General features: G+C 38.7%; 2 protein-coding genes across 2 annotated transcripts; one reads left to right on the forward strand and one right to left on the reverse strand.

Annotated features, from left to right (window-relative positions):
* The first annotated feature begins 1,257 nt into the window (after positions 1 to 1,257).
* Positions 1,258 to 12,561, forward strand: pygl (phosphorylase, glycogen, liver). The gene is made up of 20 exons (XM_086095670.1): positions 1,258 to 1,626; positions 2,744 to 2,845; positions 2,920 to 2,998; positions 3,703 to 3,806; positions 4,399 to 4,530; positions 4,734 to 4,845; positions 4,944 to 5,026; positions 5,105 to 5,242; positions 6,380 to 6,472; positions 6,546 to 6,692; positions 7,745 to 7,908; positions 8,517 to 8,631; positions 8,706 to 8,807; positions 9,396 to 9,543; positions 10,505 to 10,563; positions 10,632 to 10,773; positions 10,891 to 11,098; positions 11,191 to 11,325; positions 11,415 to 11,481; positions 12,132 to 12,561. Exons 1-20 carry the CDS (start codon positions 1,384 to 1,386, stop codon positions 12,318 to 12,320), a joined length of 2,562 nt encoding a protein of 853 aa, XP_085951796.1. The 5' UTR covers positions 1,258 to 1,383; the 3' UTR covers positions 12,321 to 12,561.
* Positions 12,399 to 17,192, reverse strand: LOC147162489 (lysophosphatidylserine lipase ABHD12-like). Its single transcript, XM_086095671.1, has 13 exons — positions 17,107 to 17,192; positions 16,734 to 16,881; positions 16,221 to 16,323; positions 16,003 to 16,122; positions 15,856 to 15,886; positions 15,742 to 15,787; positions 14,842 to 14,971; positions 14,726 to 14,763; positions 14,175 to 14,254; positions 14,003 to 14,085; positions 13,040 to 13,118; positions 12,822 to 12,955; positions 12,399 to 12,731 (listed from the first exon to the last, which is right to left on the reverse strand). The coding sequence occupies exons 2-13, from the start codon at positions 16,831 to 16,833 to the stop codon at positions 12,698 to 12,700; spliced, it is 978 nt and encodes a 325-aa protein (XP_085951797.1). The 5' UTR covers positions 16,834 to 16,881; positions 17,107 to 17,192; the 3' UTR covers positions 12,399 to 12,697.
* Between the last annotated feature and the right edge of the window lie 210 nt (positions 17,193 to 17,402).

Consider the following 17,402-nt stretch of genomic DNA (forward strand, 5'->3'; position numbering starts at 1 on the left):
CTAAAGATGAAAGCAATGTCATCTTCAAATGTGCACGTAATTAATAATTTCGAATATATTAATTTTTTTAGTTCATTTATATTTATGTTAGTGTCTTTACTGTTGGGAGACGGGAAAGGAATGCAGAGATCTGATTGACTGAAAGTTGACTTACTGAAACCTAAACATTATCCTGTGTCTGTGTTTTTTTTAAATTAACTTTTGTAAAAATTTATTCATATGTCAATTAGATGTTTAATTGTGTTCATATTTTTGCTAATAGTTGATTGGCCGAAAGTTATCTTGTTGATTGATTGGTCAAAAGTTGATTCGCTGAAAGCTGATTGGCTGAATATAAACTTACTGGAAGGCGATTGGTCCAAAAGTGTGCTGATATCTGATGGGATGAGATGTGACGGAGACAACAAAAATAAATGAAAGTAACCTCACATTTAAATAATCATAACATGACTAATAATTTGATAAATGTCATATTTTTAAAATTAAGTAATTCATAATTATTTTATTGGATGTTAATGTGGGCAACAAAATAGAGAAAGGGAAGAGTTGGCATGGTTGTAGAAGAGCTGAGGGAAACAAAAGATGAAGGAATCGTCACATTTAAAAGTGATAATGTGGCTAATCATTTAATAAATGTCATTAATACGCTAATTTGAAATATATATTTCAACGTTGTATTGCGTGTCTTTTTATTATGGGCATCAAAAAAAAGAAGGGAATGTAGAGAGCTGATTGGTCGAAAGTTGATTCGCTGAAAGCTGATTGGCTGAATATAAACTTACTGGAAGGCGATTGGTCCAAAAGTGTACTGGCTGATATCTGATGGGATGAGATGTGACGGAGACAACAAAAATAAATGAAAGTAACCTCACATTTAAATAATCATAACATGACTAATAATTTGATAAATGTCATATTTTTAAAATTAAGTAATTCATAATTATTTTATTGGATGTTAATGTGGGCAACAAAATAGAGAAAGGGAAGAGTTTGCATGGTTGTAGAAGAGCTGAGGGAAACAAAAGAAAAGTGATAATGTGGCTAATCAATTAATAAATGTCATTAATACGCTAATTTGAAATATATATTTCAACGTTGTATTGCGTGTCTTTTTAATATGGGCATCAAAAGAAAGAAGGGAATGTAGAGAGCTGATTGGTCGAAAGTTGACTCGTTGAAAGCTGATTGGCTTAAAGTCAAGAGCGACACAACTTGAAAGAAACGACGCTATGTACTTCCTCAACGAGACACGCCCCGCCTACCAATGACAGCTGACTTCCTCACCTTCGGCGCTCCACTCACTCTCGGAGCAGCCACCGAGTGACAGAACAGCAGCTACACGGACTCAGACGCGCTCGAAGCGGACAGAAACCAGACGACGCGATGGCCACCCCGCTGACCGACCAGGAGAAGCGCAAGCAGATCAGCATCCGCGGTATCGTGGGCGTGGAGAACGTGGCCGAGCTGAAGAAGGGCTTCAACCGCCATCTGCACTTCACGCTGGTCAAGGACCGGAACATCGCCACGCCGAGGGACTACTACTTCGCCCTGGCGCACACCGTCCGCGACCACCTGGTGGGCCGCTGGATCCGGACGCAGCAGTTCTACTACGAAGCAGACCCCAAGGTGCGAGCAAATAAAGTTGGATCGGTAACACAAAAACAAAAACAAAAAACTCTCTGGTCACTTCATTAGGTACACCTGCACACTCTCATTGCAGGGGTGGCCAAACTGTGCTTCTTCAAAGCCACAAAAAAATCAATTACATGTAGACATAAAATATGTAAATACTTTATTTTAAAAATTAAATCTTATTGTCATTATAGTAAATGTAATTATTAATAATTCACCAAATGTTCGATAAAATAAATACAAAGTGTTTTATTTTAGATGTAAAACTGTTTATTTTTACTTGTGATCAATCATTTAACACCAATTTATTATTAAAATTATTAAAATCAAATCATTATTTTCATTTTAAACTATATTATTTATCATTTATATTAGGGATTTCAAAGGGACCATTTGTAGCCCACAAGCTGATATTTTGCGGCTTCTGTCTTTGAAGCTACGTGGTTTCCCCAATTTTTATATCTGTTCTAATACAATTTTTTTTTATAGGTTTGCATACTTTTGTTAACAAAAGTGAGCACAAATGTAAAACTAAAATAAATCATTCAAATTAATTTTTGACGTCTATAGCTGTCAATGGCAGTGAATGAGTTAGTAAGGTAAAGTAGTGAACATTTTTATTTATTTTTAATTGACATTTATTTATTATAATTAATTAACAAAAGCATTTGGATGAACATTGGTGCAAAATTTTCTTCATTTTTTTTCCTTTTTATTTTTCTTGAACTAACTCCCATTTTGTGTGGAAATGTACCCTCATTTTTTGACAAATTTTTATGGGTAAAAATTTTTTTTACAATGCAATGAACTCATTCCCCCCTATAGCCGTCAATGGCAGTGAATGAGTTCAGATGGCAAATTTTGGCAGATTTTCAGTACTTGCGGGCCAAATCCTTTCACCAATAAGAGATACATAAATATTCAGACAAAAATGTGAAAATAGGCTGTTTTGATGATTTTATTTTTTTTTACAAATTGATATAACCATGCTACAGTATGCATCGCAATATCAATGTATTCCCCGTTTGAAATCCCAAGTTGTGCTTTTATTGCCATCGTGTCTGCGCTTGCACCTTGAATTTAGAATTTTGTTTTGTGTGACTGAGTGTAGAGAGTCTACTACCTGTCCCTGGAGTTCTACATGGGCCGCACACTGCAGAACACCATGATCAACCTGGGCCTGCAAAACGCCTGCGACGAAGCTATCTACCAGGTCGGACCGGCTCATTTGCATACCAGCGTAGCATGCGTTTGTTAGCATGTTGTGTTGTTGTTGTTGTTGTGTAGCTGGGCCTGGACATGGAGGAGCTGGAGGAGGTGGAGGAGGATGCGGGTCTGGGCAACGGAGGCCTGGGCAGACTTGCAGGTAGAAGAAGGTTGAGCGCGTTGCAAAAAGACAATAGGAAATATTTGGCTGGACGCCCGGTGTCAGGAAGCTTTACAAGGGCGGAGAGTGTGTGAACATGAGCCAGGCGTGTTGCAAATAGATGAAGTACCGCAGTGCCTCGAGATAAGAGCCGTCAAATGTTTCTTTCTGTTTTGACTTGAGAGTGCAAACATGAGATACAAGGGCTAGTATGGTGGCCAATTAGCTTCACAACTAGCGGCAGTTTGTTAGCTGGATTTAATAAATATATATATATATATATTTTAAAAAATTGGCTATTTTTTGCCTCTCTTATTTGAACTTACTGTGAAATGATACATAAAAGAAATACAATTGCGTGCTGTGTATTGAAAACAACGACATAGCTAAGCTTTTAGTCCGCTAGTTTGATGCTAATGCTAACACATAATGTAATGGCCAAAGGCATGGGCTATCACATTGGTCTATATGATACGTCATGATATCAATATGGCGATATCGATACAGTACATGCCGCTATAGATGTGATGTTGAAATAAATGTTGAAACATGGTACGTAATTGAGAGTTTGCATCAAAGCGTTAAAACCAGTGTTTGGCTTTTTCTTTGAATTTTGTTGTTCTTTCATTTACAACACTTCTTCCAAAAGGAGCAAACCAGCATCAATAATGGATGGTCTAAATATGTCATTTGTTTGCCCACAGCCTGCTTCCTGGACTCGATGGCCACCCTTGGACTGGCGGCGTACGGTTATGGCATCCGCTACGAATACGGAATCTTTAACCAGAAAATTAGAGACGGCTGGCAGGTCTGTTCATAGTGCAGCTCTCATCAGTTTCTTTTATTTTTTATCATTATTATTATTACGAAATCAGGCACGGGGCCAAAGTAGAGTAGGTCGCTATGCAGCGCGAGCTAATCATTACCAGTAGCGTGGCTGTTCAAAGTATGCAGACAGAAAGTTGTCTTTTTTTTTTTTGTTGCCCTTTTGGATTCCTGCTTGTTTGCAGTTAAGGCCTCCAGTGCAAACATGCACTTTTGCACCAAAAATGATTTCAAGAGAGGCAAAGTAATAATTTTCAAGATATTTGCAGAAAAATGGGTGGGGGGAAAAAATAACCACAAATTTGGGGGAAGCATCCAAAATTATTTAGTTGTTTTTTATTTTTAGGAGAAATATAAAAATATAACCACAAAGATATTAGAAGATAATGCAAACTTGCACACACACAAATAAAATACAAAAATAATAGGGAAAAAATAATCTGCGATGAAATATTAGGACAAAATATTAGAGAAATAAGTTAAAATATTTGGAAAAAATACACAAAAATATTACCGAAAAAGACCAATTTTTTTTTTTGCAGCGTATGACATCTTCCTCTTCATTACTCCTGCAGGTGGAGGAAGCAGACGATTGGCTGCGTCACGGCAACCCGTGGGAGAAGTCCCGGCCCGAGTACATGCTGCCCGTTCACTTCTACGGGCGCGTGGAAGAGACTCAGGATGGTAGCAAGTGGGTCGACACGCAGGTATATTACTTATGAATCAAATCCAACCACTGTGTGTCTATGGGAGAGTTGACATTGTTATGGTTTTACTATAATCCGTTTTTTGTCATTTTTTTGCAGTAATAATAGTCTAGGTAGTGCAAAAAAAAATACCTACAGATAATTACAGAGGTATATGCAAATACCCTGCAACTTTATCCTGTGCACGTGTTTGGCCCATCCAGGTGGTGTTGGCAATGCCATACGACACGCCCATCCCGGGCTACATGAACAACACGGTCAACACGATGCGTTTGTGGTCCGCTCGCGCGCCCAACGACTTCAACCTGGGAGACTGTGAGCGTCCCGTTACTTTTGCAAGACCGTTTCCTGTTTCTTGGTGGGGAAAGAGGACGCGTTGCATAAAAAAAGTGTCTTTTCGCGTGTCTACACAGTTAACGTGGGCGATTACGTCCAGGCCGTCCTGGACCGCAATCTGGCCGAGAACATTTCCCGAGTGCTCTACCCCAACGACAACGTGAGCATTGAAGCGCCACTATCCCTAGAAAAAGAAAATGAAATGTGATTTCTGTGTGTGTCGGCGGGGTTGGTTCAGTTTTTCGAGGGCAAAGAGCTGCGCCTGAAGCAGGAGTACTTTGTGGTGGCCGCCACCCTGCAGGACATCATCCGACGCTTCAAGACCACCAAGAAAGGGACGCCAGGACGCACGTCCTTCAACGGTTTCCCAGAAAAAGTGAGAACCTCAAACAGGAAGTGACTTTATGATAACCCCTTGGATCAAGTCTCCAACTTCCAAGTAGAAATGAATGGTAAACGAGTTGGCATGTGCCCCCACCCCCCCTGACCTGAACACACGGGGTTACAATAGGGCATTCTTTTCCAAATGTTTAAGGTAGTGAAAAAAAGGGGGAAATTTAAAAAAAAGTAAACAGAAATGCTAAAAAGTAGGGAGAAATGAAGAAAAAAAACGTATAAAAAATGCTAAACTATTAGATGAAAAATAAACAAATATGAGAAGAAAATATAAAAATATTAGGAAAAAACACACAATTATGAGAATAAGATACACACATAAAGAAAAAGATGCAAATGTTTAAGAAAAATATTACAAAAATATGAAAAAGTACCAGAGAATGAAAAAATAAAAATAAAGATATATTACAAAACTAAACATTTTATAAAAGCAAAAATTAGGAAGGAAATATAAAAATAAGTGAAACAAATACACAAATACTTAAAAATATGCAGATATAAAACAAATGCAAAATAGAAAAACAAATGTTACCAAAAAAAATCCAAACATTAAATAAAAAGCAGAAAAAAATATATATATATTGGATGATTAAATACATATAATGACATCAAATATTTCAGAATATAAAAAAATAATAAGACAACATGAAAAGGAAATACAGATATTGGAAATAATAATAAAAAATATCAAATAATAAAAATATTGGAAATACAAAATTATTCCTGCTAAAATAAAAAACACCGGAGAAAGGTTTTTACAAATGGGTAAAAATAAAAACAATTCTGAGGACTATTTATTCAAATGCAAAATATAGAGAAAATTTAAACGTACATAAAAATAAAAAAGACAGTAGGGTAAAACATGAAGAAAAAGTACACAAATACTGTATTAGAAAACACAGAAATTAGAAAAATATACAAGACTACAATAAAAATATTAGATGAACAGCAATACATAAATATTTTACAAGACTGATAAAATAATCTAAAAGATACTGGGGGACATTATTATAGATAAAAATATGAAAAACAAATACAGCTATTGGAAAAAGACAGAGTAGTTGCTCGCAGTTTGTTGGAAGATTTCTTGTATGGAAAGTGGATGTCGTGATTGCAGGTTGCCATCCAGCTTAACGACACCCACCCAGCCATGGCCATCCCCGAGCTGATGAGGATCTTCGTGGACATCGAGAAGCTGGACTGGGACGTGGTGAGTCTCGTGGGGCGTTCTGGGTGGGATGGGCTTGTTTGGTGCAAGACAACGTCATCACCGTCCCCAACAGGCCTGGGACCTGACGAAGCGCACCTTCGCCTACACCAATCACACGGTTCTCCCCGAGGCTCTGGAGCGCTGGCCCGTGGAACTGATGGAGACCCTCCTGCCGCGACACCTGCAAATCATCTACCAGATCAACCAGATCCACCTGGATGTGAGCACCACACATGCTATAAAAAAAAGTATAAGACGAGACACCAAAATACTAGCTAGCATCAACAAAAATATTATGCAAAAATACACAAAAATTACACTGATGCCTTAAGATACGACTAATGTATTCCCTGACGACATTCATGGAAAAAAGAATATATTAGAAAACAATTTAAAAAATTTAGACAAAGAAATACTGGATGCACAATACACAACTTAATTTTTTTTTTAAAGTAAAAAAAAAAAACATTACATGATGAATTAAAGCAAAAATATTTGAAACAACAAATACAAAATAATAATTAAAAAAAACTTGTGATGCAAAAAGTATTTGATTAAACACACATGAAATAATAACTCGGAAAAGTAAAAATATCTGGGAGAAAAAACACTTGAGTATTGTTTGATGAAAAATAAAACAAAAATTAACAAAATATTTGATAATATACACAAGCATATGAAAAACCCTCTAATACTAAAATAGTAAAACATTACAACAAATATTAGAAAATAATACAAAAAGTAAATAAAAAAAAAACATATTGGCTGAAAAATAAACAAATATTAGGAAAAAAAAATACTTTGGGGGAAAAAAAGTATAAATCTTTGATACACCCCAATTATTAGAAAAAAATATGAAAATATTCCACCAAAATCAGAAAATAATGCAAACAAAAAAGCAAGCACAAATATGAGATGGCAAATATAGAAACAAAATTATCATTAATAGAAAGAGAAAAAAATGCAGATTTTTCTTGTAATTACTTCCAACTTCCCCCTTTTTTTTTTTTCACAATTTCAAAATAACTGCCAAAACTCAAATTCTTCTTGCTTGACAACAAACACACACGCTATACACGCATTCTAAGTACATGTGCCAAAACTGTCCTGATGTTTGATTTGGTCGGTTAGTCCCCTCTTAAAACAAAAACTGCTTGAACAGGTTCCCAAAAATGTCGTCAAGCCGTGGCGCTCGGGTCAAGCCAAAAGGAAATGAAATTTAGATGCAAGGAGGACTTTTTTTTTTGGTTTATTTTGTTCTCACGCACGCAGAGGATCGCGTCGCTCTTCCCCAACAATGTGGACAAGATGCGGAAGATGTCGCTGATCGAGGAGGAGGGAGGCAAACGGGTGAACATGGCGCACCTGTGCATCGTGGGCTCGCACACCGTCAACGGCGTCGCTCGCATACACTCCAACATCATCAAGACCCAAGTGTGAGTTTTAAGGCCTCAATGGCAAATGATTTTTGTCGTATTTTGTAAATAATTTGTTGTTTTTTTCTAGCAATTCATGCTTTTTCATTTATATTTGTATTTATCGTCAAATATTTTCTTTTATGATGATATACTGTATTTATTTTGGTTAGATCATATGTATCATCTTTAATTTTCATTTATTAATTTATATTTTTGTACATTTATTATTTCTAGGATGCACATTTGATGTCACAAATTTTTTTGATTGCTATTTGTGCACCTACTGGATTGCTTTGCTGCTTCCTCAAAAAAAAAAAAGTGTCTTCATGCTGTATCGCAATATTTGCACATCTCCTGTTACAAACACGCAGACTAGTTGCGAGGGATGTAACGATATCCAATCATGACCTGAAGCTCACGATATGTTGCTGATATTAAAGAAAGGTCACAATATTGTAAAAAAAAAAAAAAAATAGCTCATACAAAAAAAATAAAGCACAATATTGTGCTTTTGTACATAACAGCAATGTATATAAACTACATACACTCTAAAAACAATTTGGTCAAAAATAACCCAACTATGGGTCAAATTATCCCGCTCTATGACGTTGTGTTTCTCCTGTTAGATTCCGAGACTTCAGTGAACTGGAGCCAAAAAAATTCCAGAACAAGACCAATGGCATCACTCCCAGACGCTGGCTGCTGCTGTGCAACCCCGGACTGGCTGAACTCATCGCTGAGGTTTATTTATTTATTTAAATGTGTCTCTTTATTTTTTCCGTAAACAATATCTGTTCATCTGTTTTCTCGTTCAGGTGATTGGCGAGGACTACATTAAGGACCTCAGCCAACTGCGGAATCTTAACGACTTCGTGGACAACGCCGCTTTCATCCGGGATGTTTCCAAAGTGAAACAGGTACTTGTATCTATTAGGGATAGACCGATAATCGGCCCGACAGATTATCGGCGCCGATATTCAGCATTTTATGAATATCTGCATCGGCCTCTTTATTTGTTTTGATGGCCGTTCTCCCAGGGTTAGCGTGTGGGTGAACAGTTAGCCCATGAACTAACAATTAGCTCGCGAATTGGCAGCTATTTGGGAATTAGCGTGCGGATGAATGATTAGCCCACGAGCTAGCGGTTAGCTCTTGAATTAGCGGCTATTAGCCCGCGAGCTAACGGTTAGCTCGCGAATTAGCGGCTATTAGCCGGCGAGCTAACGGTTAGCTCTTGAATTAGCGGCTATTAGCCGGCAAGCTAACGGTTAGCTCGCGAATTAGCGGCCATTAGCCGGCGAGCTAACCAGCTAGCTCGCGAATTAACGGGTATTAGGTTAGCCAGGTGTGTGCATATTCTGCAAGCTCAGACGCAAATTGTGGAACTCCTGGCACACCGTTGTGTGTTTTTTCATCACGGCCTGTAGTAATTAATGTGCGTTGTTGCGACACACACATTGTACAACTAACACAAGTGTGTTTGTGCGCGTGCATGCGTGACTCAGGACAACAAGGTGAAATTCGCGCAGTACCTGGAGAAGGAATACCTGGTGAGGATCAATGCGGCGTCCATGTTCGACGTGCACGTGAAGAGGATCCACGAGTACAAGCGGCAGCTGCTCAACTGCCTGCACATCGTCACAATGTACAACCGTACGTACACAACTCACCGGTTGGGGGTGTTGTTGTTACCTCCCTCAGGGAAAACGCTAGGCCGACACATTCCTGCAAGTCCAAACAAACATGCTTGTTGATGTGCAGAGGGAATTTTCCACTGGTCTGTGGGCGGGACTAAAATCACACACACTTTCACTTTGTTTATATTATTACCATGCAACATGTACTTAATGAACCTTAGTGGGGTGTGCAGATTCATTTTTGTTTATTTCTGTGCATGTATTGACTAACTAGCTGTTATAACTTATTTTTTATTATGACATACAAACATGTATTTTAGCAATACTCAGGCTTTGGCTAAAGCTATGCGTTCATCTGCATAGTCATTTAAAACAACTCAAATATCAATAAAACCCAAAACATCCGCTCTGGATAAAGATATTCGGTCATCCACACATGATTTGAATTTGAGTATTTTATAAACCTAAAAAAATATTAAGCTAATGTTGGCTCCGAATAATCTCTATGTGGTCTTCCATAGACAATTTAATCCTTCAAGATTTTGAACATAAAAAAAAAAACGCTAACCCAGACGAAGCTATGTGGTTATATAGGTAGTCATTTAAATTCCTAAAAAAAATCAAAAAAAATCCAGAATAATGCTATGTGGTTGTTAGCATAATAATTTCCCAATCAATCAAAATTTTGCCAAAAATCAAAAGTAACACAGACAAATGCCTGCTCTTGAAAAACTATGCGGTCATCAGCATACTTATTAAAATGCCAATTTTTTTTAATCAATAAAAATCTAAACTAATAGACATCTCTTCAGTAGCTGAAAGCACAAAAAAGTAAAAAAATTAATAAATAAAGTATCAGATAGAGATAGTATTTTTAACTCTGGAAAAAGCTATGCAGCCATTCACATAGTCAACTTGACTTTTTCTCATATTGGTGCATAAATACTGCTAATAATCATTTGTGTGTTGTCCCGCAGGCATAAAAAAGAACCCGTCTGCGCCTTTTGTACCTCGAACTGTGATCATCGGGGGAAAGGTTTATATCGCAAGCATTACACACGCCCACACTCACAGAATTAAGTCAGCAGCTGTTGCCCCCTGCAGGCCGCCCCGGGGTACCACATGGCCAAGAAGATCATCAAGCTGATCACGTCTGTGGCTGCCGTGGTCAATAACGACCCCGTGGTAGGAAGCAAGCTCAAAGTCATCTTCCTGGAGAATTATAGAGTCTCACTGGCCGAGAAAGGTTCCTTTTTTTTTTCTTCTTCTTTTTTTTTTTTTAAAGTACTTAACATAGTAGGAAGTGTTGGTAATAGATTGCAATCCTCACATACTTTTTTTCCCCCCTTGTTTTTTCGTTCAGTGATCCCGGCCACAGACCTGTCGGAGCAGATCTCGACGGCGGGCACCGAGGCGTCGGGCACGGGCAACATGAAGTTCATGCTGAACGGCGCGCTCACCATCGGCACCTTGGACGGCGCCAATGTGGAGATGGCCGAGGAGGCCGGCGCGGGCAACCTCTTCATCTTCGGCATGACGGTGCAAGACGTGGCGGAGATGGACAAAATTGGGTAGCCAAAAAACTAAACAAAAAACAAAAAAGCAAAAATATTTCTGCTTTACAAGGCGTCTGGCTTACTTTTCTGTTTGACATTTTATTAAGATATGACGCCATGTCTTACTACGAGAAGATCCCGGAGCTGAAACAAGTGATGGACCAGATCACGAGCGGCTTCTTCAGCCCCAAAAATCCAGATTTATTCAAGGATTTGACTGAGATGCTCTTCAAATATGACCGGTGGGCTGCAAACCAAAAATAGACACTTTTTTTTCCCTTCTAAATAATGACTTCATTTAAATAAAAAAAATTATTTCCTTATGTTGCAGGTTCAAAGTATTTGCCGACTTTGAAGCGTATCTGAAATCTCAAGAGAAAGTCAGCAAACTCTATCAGGTACCGCATTAATGAACCATTTTGAAGTGTTCAATTTCATTTGGTCTTTTTTCAAAGGCTATGCAATCAAAATTGACACAGATATTTGCAAAATCTGGATTATCCTATGCAGTAGAGATGGCAAATCCAGGTCCAGAAAGTAAAAACCCTGCCACAGTTTGGCTTTAGCCCCTTGTGCTAGCTAGCTATCTCCCTAGCCACTCATGATTTATCCATTCAAATTCGGTAAATCACAAAACTAACTTCTATAAATGCAGGCCTGGATAAAACTGTGTTTTGTGTGATTGTCATTATACTCATTTAAAATGATTTAAAAACAGAACGAATCATAACCAAACTCGAAACATCGAGGCTTTAGCTTGGTGGTTCCCAAAGTGCAATATGAGCAAGGTTATTACATTTTATGAAAACAAAACAAATTAACTCAAACCAAAATTGTTGATTTTTGTGTGTGAATGAAATAAAGACAAAACAGCTATTTTTAATTTCCTTCATGATCTTTTGGTGTTCATTTCAAATATTTTAAATTTGAACAGAATGCTAATGCTATGCTAATATTGTAAGGACTTGAGACTTAATCTGAGTGAATGAAGCTACACACATAGACCTGGCTGCAATGTTTGTATCCCTTACTCTTGTTTTATTTCCAGAATCCAAAAGAGTGGACCAAAATGGTGGTGAAGAACATCGCGGCAACGGGAAAGTTCTCCAGCGACCGAACCATCGCCGAGTACGCCACGGAGGTGTGGGGCGTGGAGCCCACCGACCTCAAGATCCCCCCGCCTAGCGAGCCCAGAGAGGCCATCGAGAAAACTGCCCGCGAGCTTAAGAAAGTGTGAAAGCTGCCTCGGTTTTTATTTTGTTTACTTAATAGCTCCATGCGCCCCCCCCCCTCAAACAAACAAAAAAATCAGTGATAACTTCACGTCGCTTTACCTTGACCAGGGGGAAAACTTTATTTTCTTATACTTGTGTCTGTTACAGCAAAATGTATTCACACAGTGCTAGGAAAACATAACCTGAGTTCCTGAATTCTATCTTAACTGCTAGAAGAGAGTAAAGACAAAAAAGCAAAAATAACTCCCTTCTTTTTTCTTCAGTGTTTTCATACCAGTGTTCACATTCAAATCTCAGGTGTATGAAAATGATGCTACAGTTGCACACTGTACAGTGGTGCCTTGAAAATTGCCATTGACATGTTCTGATGTGTAAACAGTTACGCTTTCCCTCGCAGCTTCTGCAGAAAATCACTGTGACGACAAGAAGCAGATGAAAGAAATATGAATAATATACATCGCGTTTAACGCGGGGACACACCGCATCAAAAGGCTCATCCTCACCCCACTGACTTGGACAGGCCGGGATCCAAGTAGATGTCATTGTGTGAGAATCCGCGACTCGCCGGGTAGGAAATCATTTCCAACGGAATTTCTTTGCTCCGCTCATTGTGCGTGCGCAACGATATCTGGTACAGCTGGAGGGGAAATGCAAAGGATTAGAGTAAGGAGGCTGTTCATTTCCACTTTAATAAAATGGTCACAGTGGTTGCATGTTCTACCTTCTGGCCCATGTGATACGGAATCATGTCGTCGTCCTCCGCATGCAGTATGAGTAAGGGACAGGTCAGCACCTTTAAACTGAACAGATGGACGTCTCTATCTGGCGCAGCAGTGTTTTCTAAAATTGTACTTTATTCTCACAAATTTGTGTATAACGGACACTTCCCCCCCCCCCTTTTTTTTTATTGCATAAATAATATTTTTGGGCATTTTGTAAAGAATAATCATTATTTTGACTGATATTGGAATCACGATAAGAAAACATGATTATTCATTGATAAAAAAAAATTAAAAAAACATTTATTTACTTCCCAAATCTCAATTTAAATAATTATTTTTAAAAATAGCAATGAAAACAATATACTGTATAAAAAAAATAAATACATGCTGTGCACGCTTTGGCCTTGTAGGGGCAGTGTAGTGCACTCAAGGGTAACAAGATGGCATCTATATTGTGATTGATCAACTGCTGGTCACATGACAAAACGGACACCATCTTGTTACCCTGCTTGAAACCGAGTTGGCCAAACTCTCTCTCTATATGGCTCTGCTCAAGGAGATACACTTACATGAAGATAAAAAAAAAGAGTGAAGCAGAAAGTGGCTCGCTTTAATACAAGTTGTTTTTCACAGATTGCGAAGAATATATGCCTGTGAGTATTGTTAGATTACCTGTCCGTGTGTATTAATGCCTAATGCTAATTTTTGCTAGCCTGTCATCGTCAATGGAGTTTTCCATTGAGTGCACACTTTAAGATGGCGACTACCTAAAATGAACTATTTCTGGTATTTAAATATACATTATTGGCATACACATTTTGGACTCAGTCATGCTAAAGAAAAAATACGCAGGTAAATTTGTGGAAGGCCAATCGCCAAGGTTCACTGTACGTATCATAAAGCACACTGGTGCAAATATAATCTCCTTTGCTTGGATTAAGTCAATTAATTAGTCAACTCACTTGTCTTCGTTAGCAAACAGCAGCTTGTTCTTCTCCAAAGTGTTCCACAGGAAGAGTTCAAAGCCCGGAAGGAACGTGTAGAGCTGCGGGACATATTTTGATACGTTGTTTACATGTTTTGATGTTAACGCACAAGCAAACATACCACAAGCTGTAAACAAATTGGTCTCACTTTAGACAGAGGAAAGATGACGACAACATCTCCGATACTTGTGAAAGGCGCCTCTAGAATTACGGCGTCCACCGTGGACCCTGATTGGAAAAAAATATATTGAACTCATTCACACACCTGTCAGCCATTTTAGAGCAAGACCCACAGGATATTGCGTTAAATCACACCGAATCTACGGAAAGAAATAATTGACTCGATTGACAAAATCTGTGCAGATTAAATATTATAAAATGCACATTATATTATTTGGATATATTTATATATATGTTTTTAAAGCTTCATGCATATACTGCAATACCAAAATTGTGAGGCGCAGGAATTATTTTTGTCCACTTGGGGTTGCCATCCTCATTTTCTACAGTACTGTAGTATCTGTGTCCAGCTGTGACTGAATGTGTGACTTTAAAAAAGTAGGCCATGGTATGTTGAGGGAAGTCGGAGTCAGAAAATGAGAGTGTAAACTTTGCTGGCTGTAAACCGGCTAAACCATTAGCCACTGCGTTCCTGCATTTTGGCGACGTCTGATAGATGGATGATCACACACAACCCACCTTGCTCTTGAACCTTAACAGCAGTATTGCTCGCAACCCTTCAAGAAAAAAACAAAAAAAACAAGCCTCATCTAGAGCCACTGATTCCATGACATCACATGCGAGAAGAAACTTACCCGGTACCGAGTGAGTGCCCCCACAGACACACCAGAGACCCCCCGCTGTGCCGCTTCACCCATGTGTACAGGTGGAGAGCGTCTGTGGTCATGCCACGTTCGCTGGGGTGCCCTGTCGAGTCGCCGAAGCCTACATCGCAAAAAAATCAGTTTACCATAGGAAGTCATGGAAATGAATCACTAATTAAGATGTCATTCTGTTATTGATCTGTTTTGGGTCTTTGTTACTCACTTTGCTATCTTGCTAAATGCTAGCATAGCAACTCTTAGCATCTTCGCGTTTTAGCAGTTCTCATTAGAAACAGTACCTGAGACCCGGCAAGATGTCAAATCCTTATTGATCTTCTCTAGGTGCGTTCGTTAGCAACCTGGATAGACCTATCTTGCTATATGGTTAGCATAGCAATGGTTAGGATGCTAGCAGTTTAGCAATACTCATGTTAGCGTTATAGCAGTTCTCATCGGATACAGAACCTGTAAGATGTAAAATTTGTATTTATTTGTCTAGGTGCTTTCATTACTCAGAATGCTACTATGCTATATGTTAGCATAGCAACTGTTAGCTATATGGCAATATGTAAAATCTTTTCCGGTTTTGCATTGGTGCTTTCACTATATGTTAGCATAGAATCTCTTAGCATGATAGTAATTTAGCAATTCTTATACTGTATTATGACTATGATTCAATGTGCTTGTGGTTTGCAGCAGAGGGTGATTTTGCCCAACACAGCGCCCCCACTAAGATTAAAGAATAACTGTATTCTATTTAATTCTTATTCCACAATCGCAAAATTAATCAGAGTACCCTTTTTTGACTAGTGTTAGCACATACACCACATTCTTGCCACCCCACAAATTTTGGATTTAGTTCCCATTTAATAAAACTAAAGCTGAGCATACCTCTGTAGTCCAAAGACAGCACGTGGAACCCTGCGGTACTTAAAATCTGCAAAATTTCATGCAAAAATTAGCAGAAATCATACAAAAATGTGAACCATCATTTTCTAAACAAACCTTCACCAGTTGCACCCTGTGATTTTTGGCCCTGAAAACAATCAAAAACAAAAAGATTTTAGGGCTGACCCTCATTTGACTGTGGAGAAACCCTGTGTAATTCCCTCCGGGTTCCATTAAGCTGGGCCCAAGTGTCTCTACCATCACCTGGTGCCCACGTTGCCATGGAGATAGATGATAACAGGACTTCCATCTCCCAGAGCCTTGCGGTACCACTCGGGGCCCCTCCCTGCTCCCTCGTCCCATTGGCTGTCAGGGAGCGTGTGCCTCGGGAAGACACAAACAAACACTTTCATAAAACACTGAGCAGTTTGTTAGATTTTTTTTTTTTTTAAGTAATGACCAAGACAGTGAGTGGTAGCTACCATACACCCACGCGAACGCCCTCCTCCGGCTCCAGGTAGAAGTTGTACGTGTGGTTCAGCACGTATTCGGGATGCTTGAGATCCACCAAATATGGAAGCCTCACTGAAGATGACAGTGCACAAGGTTAGCATTTTAGTTTTAGCAATGGACTAACAGCTAACTTTAACTAATGGCTAATAGTTACATGTAGCTAGTGGCTAAAAGATTGTTTGCTTCAGGAGATTGTCTGGCAACCATTCCAGGGTGAATCTTCAACAAATGACTAACAGCTAATTAAAAAAAAAAAATGGCGTCTAGCTAGCTTCAACAATGACTTGAGAAACTTTTGTGACTAATGTGTAACTATTACTCATGGCTAATAGATTCCTCTTTTGGCTAAAAGCTAACTTCTGTTAATAGGAATAAAAGCTTCATCTAATAGCAAAATGAAAAACTTTAACTAGTGGCTATCTAGTGGTTCATCAAACTTCGGCAAACAGGCAGGAAGCTGTCAACAGTATCATTGTACTTACGCAGATGAGCAAAGATGGCATAGGCCAGAGTCCAAGGGCACAGGTAGATGATGAGCGGCACTGACACATAGACAGCTACCAGGAAAGACACCACCTTCATCGCTCCCACCAACCTGATTGATCAATTTCCTTCGGGATTTTTTTTAGTCTAGAAAAAAATGGGGATGTATAGAAAGGGAGGGATAATAGAAGTGCTAAGTAAGCTATTTCAAGGCTGATTTGGTGAACCCAAGCAGCAATTTTGCAGGAACACGAAAGAGAGCACAAAACAATTTTAAAACTCTTAGAAACTTTGACATGAAAGCCATTCGATAATTCAAGCACTCTACAACATTAGTAATATTAAAAAGATAGGCTAAGATATATAAAGTACCTCAAACTGTCCTTGATAACTGCGGGAGGTAGGGCGATTAGTTTGGAAAGCACTCTAAAGCATTCCGTGTCAAGAAAGAAAGCACGGAGGGGATTGGACGAAATACTTTTGATTGAAGTTCGCAATAGCCAATGGTGAGAAAGAATGACTAAGAAGAGGTGGGTTTGGCAACTCAACCCAGACTTTCAACCAAGAGCATTTCAAACCAGCCTAATATTTAGTTTATTATTATTATTATTATTATTATTATTATTTCTCAAGTGGAGCACTTGAGGTGATAAGATAATTTTCCACGA

Source organism: Leptonotus elevatus, chromosome 14 (genome assembly GCF_054856555.1).
Source record: "Leptonotus elevatus isolate MCC_2025b chromosome 14, RoL_Lele_1.0, whole genome shotgun sequence".
NCBI classification, from domain to species: domain Eukaryota; kingdom Metazoa; phylum Chordata; class Actinopteri; order Syngnathiformes; family Syngnathidae; genus Leptonotus; species Leptonotus elevatus.